The sequence below is a fragment of the Puccinia triticina genome, chromosome 4A (genome assembly GCF_026914185.1).
Source record: "Puccinia triticina chromosome 4A, complete sequence".
Taxonomy (NCBI): domain Eukaryota; kingdom Fungi; phylum Basidiomycota; class Pucciniomycetes; order Pucciniales; family Pucciniaceae; genus Puccinia; species Puccinia triticina.
Window position 1 is genome coordinate 5,398,954 of NC_070561.1, and position 8,143 is coordinate 5,407,096.

General features: G+C 49.0%; 1 protein-coding gene across 1 annotated transcript; it reads right to left on the reverse strand.

Annotated features, from left to right (window-relative positions):
- Positions 1-7,430: 7,430 nt before the first annotated feature.
- On the reverse strand, positions 7,431-7,986 carry PtA15_4A613 (uncharacterized protein; the record flags this gene model as incomplete). Its single annotated transcript, XM_053168515.1, has 2 exons — positions 7,431-7,764; positions 7,973-7,986. 2 exons carry the CDS (start codon positions 7,984-7,986, stop codon positions 7,431-7,433), a joined length of 348 nt encoding a protein of 115 aa, XP_053019716.1.
- Between the last annotated feature and the right edge of the window lie 157 nt (positions 7,987-8,143).

Consider the following 8,143-nt stretch of genomic DNA (forward strand, 5'->3'; position numbering starts at 1 on the left):
ATTTGGGTCACTATTGCCGTTGTCCGAGAGACACGTTCTGGGTCAAGCTTCAGCCACTCGATGCTCAAGTCCCATTGCAGATCTGCCTGGCATTGCTGTATTACTGATTAACTCGACCATTCCGGTCAACACTCATCTTTTGATTAACCCAGGCGAACCCAAAGTTTACACATCGTTAGCCAAACCGGTCGTGCCACGCAAGCCAGATGAAATGACAATAATTCCGGAGGAAATCGTGCCACCAGTTACACTATATCTACGGCAAGTCCTCCCTCGATGACTTTCATCCATTGAACATACGGCAAAACATCCACCCTTGACCTCACACTGCCACCACCAACAAGCTTGCAACATTAAACCCCAAGTCATGCCATATCCTCAACCGGAATTGGACAGCCTAATCGCGGTTACGGACAACGAATCTCTCAATGAGCTGACTTTTGAAGGCGCAGTACAAATTAAGCACATTGTGAGTGATAAGCCCATAGATGCCGACGTGAGCTGACTCCGACTCATCCTACAGGCGACTGATCAATCAGCAATAGGCAAACTGAACAAAAATTACACAGTCTACATAAGACCGCCCCGTACCGTCATTTCACGTTACCTCAACCACCACCCCATTAACAACAAACAACATGTTGAGTTAACTGCTCCCTGCCTTCATGAATTTGGCCACAACTTAGAGGTGGACACAACTTATATTGTCCGCGGGACGATGCACGTTGACCATTTCACGGGCTTGTCTTGGCAGATAAACCCGCTTCTTGCCCGGATCCGATACCCGGTCATTTGCCGATATTTAATGAATTGGCTCATCATAACTGGCGTCGGACGCGTTACCGATGTTATCGAGCTAATGGACAAGGATGACACTGTTGTTGCCCAACATGAACTTGTTGTCAATGTGGGGATCAAGGTAAAGCAAATTCCAATGGTTGCACAATGTCTAGTTCATTGACAACAACCGTACAGGATTCCCCGTTGGGCTTGAAAATCAGAGTAGTGATGGCGCATTGTGACGCCCCATTGGAACTGAGAGGCGGTTTTGAGCCCGGTGTCCGAGTCAGGTTCCGAGGATATCTCACTTCACTTCAAACGGAAAATGAAATGATGAGGATCGAGGTAAGTCTTGGCCACCTTCCCATTGGGTTCATGAATACTCAAGTAAACACTTATTCGGCAGATTATCCGCCACGATCAAGTTCGTCGAGGATGAATCATCTTCCTGTCATGACCCCAGCACGATGGAGGTTACCCAGCTTTATAAATTGCATCATTACACCCCGCCCATTCGCCGCTGTCCACTATCTTTGTTTGCTTTGATTGCTTGTATAACATAATTTGACGCGAACCCGATGCGCCTTTTTGTTCTCCCCAACTATATGTATGATGAACTCCCTACACCTAATGCACATTGACAATAACCTTGCGTATCACGAGGGCATAATCGCCCTCATAACACGACCGGCTTTTTAACCAAAAGACGTACGCCACGACGAGAAGATGCCAGCGGTGTCATGGTTAAGGAGCTGGCACACATATTCTCCCCCTCCGTCCGAAACCCGGCAAAAATTTAAGCACCAACTTTATCCGCACCCCCGAGCCGAGCCGGCTTTGACTCGGAAATTGTGCTCTCACCACATGCCATTGCACCTATTTACCCAGATGATGTGATCAGAAGGCCAATTATTTGCCGCATCTAAAGCTTTGGCAAGACACAAATGTTCTCTCACGGGAGAAATGAAACAAAGACGACTGTCAAATAATCTTAAGGTTTGCGCTGTCTTTGCGGCTGTAATCACCAACTCAAGGAAGTGTCCGGACGCCTCCTGTCAACCTGCAACATCTAAGGAACTAATCCCAAGGAGCATCAGTTGATCGCGTGGAAATGATAACTTTGGCAATTGAAAGCCTTACATCACAGTGCAAACATTGAGTTATGAACCACATTCATGACTCCGGCCCTCGCCGCCGGTTTAACCACCAGTAGGTTGCGTACATCAGACACGCAAGATAAGGCAACATAAAGTTGACCATGGGAAAAGACGTTGGTTTCCAGGTAAACACCAACTCTTTTCAGAGTTTGGCCCTGGCTTTTGTTGACCAACATCGCATAGGCAGGGGCAACTGGGAGCTGATAACGGAAGAAAGAGAGCCCTGATCTCGCATCTCCTTTGTTATGCAGCTTTGCACGCGGTAGTGTCACGACATTCCCAGCGAACGGCCCCGACATCAGCCTGCCAATTATATACCCGGTCGAGACGTCCTCAACAACTATGCGCGACCCGTTGCAAACACCTTTTTCCATTGCCATATTTCTGATGATGACTAACGGCATTCCAACCTTCATGACGATTTCGTGTTCCGGAAATCCTGATATTGAAATTTTATTTAAACACTCCTCGGGTAGAGACCCAAAGGCGTCAGGGTCCGGCGTGTCAAGAGACTTGACAACAATTGATTTGCCAGGCAGGGCTTGCAGAACATCCTCGTTGATCTTGCGCACGTCGCGATTCAGCGGTGACAATATGCACCGCTTGTTCAGGTAGTTGACTGATCTACTCAAGCCCGAGTCGTGGATCGGCCTCAGATCGCCATATACAAAGGCGATCAATTCCGACCGCATTTCGGCCGCGGTCGCCAACGACTTCACGGCTACGCCGGATAAATCCACAACGCTGAAGTCGGCCTTTTGCCCCCTGCCCTCGCCAAGACACAGTAGATTTCTGCTGAAGGCAACATTCTGTGGTGTCAAGTTTCCCATCCGACCTTGGGCAAGCCGCATATTCTTCGTTAAGCCGTACTTCTCAATTGCGGGCCAGATGGCCAAAGACTTGATCGTGGCAAATTGGGCGGGAGGGAAATCGTTGTACTTCACAACAGGGAGTATCTGCCTGAAGTCGCCGGAGAAGATGACCACTTTCCCTCCGAAGTCCAAATCCGATTGACATAAGCGCTTCAAATTTTTGTTGACCGCGTCAACTGCATTTCTGTGAATGGTGACAACTTCGTCCCAAATAATTAAGCGCGTATCCCGTAGCCAATCGCCCAGGTGCGTCTCCAATTCAACACTGCATTCAGCATCCTCTGCAACATCGATTGGAATGTTGAAAACGGAATGAGCCGTACGGCCGTGTTTGAGCAATAACGCAGCCACGCCAGACGAAGCCACAACCGTCAATTTCACCCCAGCCAAATCCGCCCTGTCAATGATCGTGTTGAGCAGAAAGGTTTTGCCTGTGCCACCGGGGCCATCCAGGTAAAAACATTTAGGTTTCCTATTTTTCATAGCGTCGTCGACGGCATTGAAGAATATCTGCTGACGATGGTTGAATGACGCGAGATTCCGGTCTAGCCTTCCCCGGATCACGTTCGGGTCTTCAAGCCCGCACTTCTCTGCCTCAATCGTCGCAAGCAACCTCCGCTCCTTGCGCGTCGTCTTCAACCCCACCGTCGACATAGATGAACCCATCCCTGATATAAGCGTTTCCACGCGGAATAGCGCTAGTACCCGTCGTTCCGAGTTGTCGAGCTGACGGCTGTGGCGCTTGGTCATGTCGACCCAGCAGCAATCGTCCGTAAAGTTAAGGTAATGGTTTTCGAAGAGGACCATCGGCTCGGGTGGCGGCGAATGCACACACATCATCGCGAAGTACATGGCAAGCTGGTATCCGGACTGCACAAACGATGCTTCATTCAAAGCCTCATTGTACAGGAAATCGTTGACTAAGAGGCCGAGCTGATTGCAAGTCGACCGATAATCGTCACACAGCGATCCGTTCACCGTCTTCATATCGTCATATGATGTGAAGGCCTTCCGGTGGAGCAATAAAACTCGAAGGTAGTATTTTTCCCCCGCCAGGTAGGAGACGGAGAAGATGCGGCCCACTACGTTGACCTTTGTTTTCCTCGGAGTCCATTCCTTATTTGCCTTACTCCACGAAAAATACGCAGGGATTTCTTCATAAAAAAGCGTTCGAGCCCTGCGTCCGTCTGCTCCAACAGCGTCTTCTGCGTTGAGCTTCATGAATTGGGTAAGGCTGGTTTGGATTGCCTTGCCGCTGTTTATTTGGCCTTCAAGTCCTTCTTTGCCGTCAAAGTAGACTAACTGCTTGTCCTGATCGTGGATATTGAGCCGGGTGACCGCGGGTGACCTTCCTGACAAAGGGAACTTGAATAACCGCCAGCAAGCTAATTGAGGTTCAATCAGTAAGAGTTGAGTGACATCGAGAAGAACATTTGCTCACCTTCCGGGGGGCTGATATATCTCCCATCAATATATGATTGGACTTCGTCGTCGCTGCTCAAGGACATTGAAAGCCTGTCATGTCCTTTTGTTATATATTTATATAAATATTTGATGGCTGCTACGTTCGCAGGAACTTCAACGTTGATGTGGCAACAAAACGCCCGAGTGAGATAGGGGCAATACGGCACCACTGAGCCGTTGTCAAAGGTTGATGTATGCTTAGTTATTGAACGACCTGTATCCCGCCGGCGATAAGCGGGGTAAGCTCCGTCGATGTTAATTGTCCTATCCAAAAAAGGCTTTGGGAAACCATACTTGCAAGACTTTCCGTTCCAGCATGGTCGGCTTGTACATGGCCCGTGAAGCATGAACTCCGTTACCAAACCGTGCAATATTGGGGAAGATTTTGGGTCAGGAATCTCAGCAGAAACTATTTCGTCGATCGCCTCAGGCGTTGTTGGTCGGTCCCGCTCGTCCAATGTAAGCATCAAGTGAAGGTGAGGCAATCCGCGCTTTTGAAATTCAATAGTGAAGACAAAGGCAATCAATCGACCAAGACGATCCATCTTAATCAACACATAGAGCAAATAACACATTTTGAGGTAAAATACTCGAGTCACCAGTGTTGGATGATCAACCGGACTGTCACCCACCGGGATTTCGGCAATTATCTCCGGCCAGTTTGGGTTGGCGGTCATTGTGATGAACAGTGAAGGTGGGCCGAACTTTTGAGTGATTGCCATTGCGTCATGGTAGAGCTGTTCCATGCCGCGAGGACTGCCGATGAAAGTGGCGGGTAAAATTACGCATCGGCCGGTAATAGTAGCTTGGTTCTCAAGGCTTTTCAACAATCGGGTATAGGTCCCAACTTTGAGTTTTGCTTGGTTGCTAACAATGAACTTCAACCTTTGCCGTTCCACGCAAACGCACATGTCAACCAGGATTTCCTGAAGTAGCGATCGTCCGTACAGAATTGGCGAAAATCGCCCCTTCCTCTTGAATAGCATGAACGCAAACCATTCGAGCGGGCCGACTTTACGCTTCTTAACTATGGGATCAAAATAATAATTCAGATGTGTTGAGTCAAATCAGGCCTTGGAACATTTGACTTACCCCTTTCCGTTGAAGCACAGAATAAGTTATCCCATTGTTGTTCCCCAAAGGGGAAGAAAATTGGGTACCGCATAGGAAAGTAAGAAGAGTGGGTATCCGAGATGCATTCAAGGCTGTTGTCCTTACAGTGAAGCAGAATTTGACGAGGCTGAATAACGTTTCCGGCGCCCTGTACGACCATGGCGACTTTGTTAGCAGTAGGGCAGTTGTATCGTTTGGGATCTACGCCCGACTTCGGGACACCTTGCAGCTTCAAAGTCATTGCATTGCGGCGCTCAAGAATGTCCTTCGCGGACCGGAACACTTTGGCGTACGGATTGTTCGCCAATAAAAATTGAACAAGTTTCAATATTAACCCAGGCTCCATATTTGACCCTCTGCCCGTGTTCCCAGCACGCCCTTGCGCTTTCTCAATACGATATTGGGCTTCTCCGAGTCCTTTATCGCCTACGACATAAATTTGCGCGAACCCAGGATTGGTCCCTTTTGCCGGTTCGATGCTAGAGATTTGGTGGGTCAAGGCGCCAGATATTTTGAATACATTGATCCCGAATGGCCCTTGAACCGAGGGATCGACGTTGGCGCCAAGTGAAGTGAAGGAGAGCGCGTTGTTGTACATTCGCAGGGAGCCTTGGTAATCTTTTGACTCTGCTCACAGCCAAAAGTCAGTATAAATTTGTGCAATATCGAGTGGAGGAACTTACTCTTATCAACGGATTGCAGGAGTTTCTGCATGAAGCTTGGATATTCACGAGCTGAGGGGTCTGTCGACGGCAAAGTGACCTTGTCCTTTTGACAACACATCAAGTACGAAGTTTCAGCTTTCGAGCGATCGGCAATGGTGCACTCGTCCTTGAAGTGTAGCGCCCCGCACTTGGTACATTCATGAGTGCATTGTCCGAGACTATGTGGGACGGAATAAGAAGAACAGTTGCGGAGGGACGCTTCATATGACGGATGAGTACTGTTCCGAACTTTCCCTTTGGTTTTGATCATTTGATGCTGTTGGTGTTTCGGTCTCTGCGGTTCAGAAAGTTCGCTGGCGATGGATTATGTAGTTTGGGTAGGAAATCTGGCTGAATATACGTGCGTGTAGATATTTTAAGTGCTCCCAAAACTGGCAGTCGAACGAGTGGGGTTGAACTTGCAGGTTTTTTTGAAGCGAAGCGCGGTCTATTCCACGTTGCAGGCCCGTGCCCGTGGCGACATAGAATGTGAGGGCCGGTTGAATCGAGTGTATTTAGGCCAACGCGTTTGTCAAAGGGTGTGATCAATTTCGCGTGCGATAAAATATTGAGTTGATGATTTGGGTCAGGTCCTCGAGGCCTGGGCTCGTCATGCAATATTACGCCCAATCGACCTATATTGGTAAGGATCGTCATGCACAATTCCGGTCCAGTGGTCCTGTTTGAGTAGGAGCTTCATGGTAAACTTAATATGCCGGGTATAGGGGGCAATTTTGATGATGAGATCACCTTAGCCCCCGTGGCACATTGCGCATTCTAAAATCGGGCGAGGCAAGAGTGGAGTTTGTGATTCAACTTGATACCGCTCAGTGTGGCAGCCTGAGGACCAACGAGGACCCGATTGACACCTTATTCGCGTGCATTGGCGTCATCTTAGGCTGAGCTTGTGTAGGTGCCCGAAGCACAATCCTCACGGCGCACCAGTGAGCTCTGGCATTACGCCGACACCTTCCGTAAGGTGTGGGGCTGACTCCGTCTGTTAAGCATTAGTGGGTGTTGATAATTAGCCACCAGGCGAATCGAATTCGATGGCAGGAAGCATTCAACCATTGAGTACTTGGGGGGACACCAGCATATCGCGCTTGAGTTGTACTCTAAAGCGTTTGGGGCCACGTACATGCAATGCTAAAGCGCTGTGCTATTTACAAAATCTATATACATGTTTGGTGAATTCAGTCAAAGGCCATGAGACTGGATGGCTCATTCTGCCGAAAACATTCGGAGGTATATTTACAAGGGGCCCCGTGATACAAGCTTTAATGATGCCAACCCGTTGGGATTTCGGGTAGGGTGGTAATGGCCGGCGGTCCCTGCGCCATTCAGAACTTTTTCATGCGTTTGGCAGCGTCTTGGAGAATTGATTTTCGGGGACGGCCTCGTTTTGGTCCCGCCGGCGGCGGACTGCTTGGCTCGACGTCTTGCTCAACATCGTGGTCCGGGTCATCGTTGAACAAGTCTTCTTCCTCATTGTCGGAAGGCGCCACGGCTTTCTCTTTACCCTTGGTGGAGGTGGTGATTGGGTCTTGACGGGTGGGAGTTAGGGGCTTTGCCGGCCGACGAGCGAGGGGGACAGCTCCATTCTTCAATGTGCCTGCTGATGGCGACCCGTCCGAGGCAGGGCCGCGGAGGACCGCCTTTGGGGAAAACTTTGTCCTGTATGAACGGAAAAATTGTGTCAGTTTGGGTGCGCAGCTGTGTTGAGTTCAACGAACAATTTTTTTTTCGAGTCTCCTCCTACAGGCGAGGACAGGTTCGTCCCGGTAGGTTTGAATTTTCCAATTTGATGTCCGTTGGTTATGCTCACGTGAGACACCTGTCAGGTTGCAATGGTTAGGTTGTTGTGTAAGAGGTTGAAGAATACCAGTGTGGTGGCATACCAAAACGACGGCCATGCTGTTCACCATATCGAAATCAACAAGACGGCCAATAATCTTGACCTCTCGTCCGACAACGTATAGACCGTGTGTTTTAATTAAATTTTTAGTGCCAAGGATGACATATTTCATGTCGAAGGTCTTCAGGCAACGGTTCT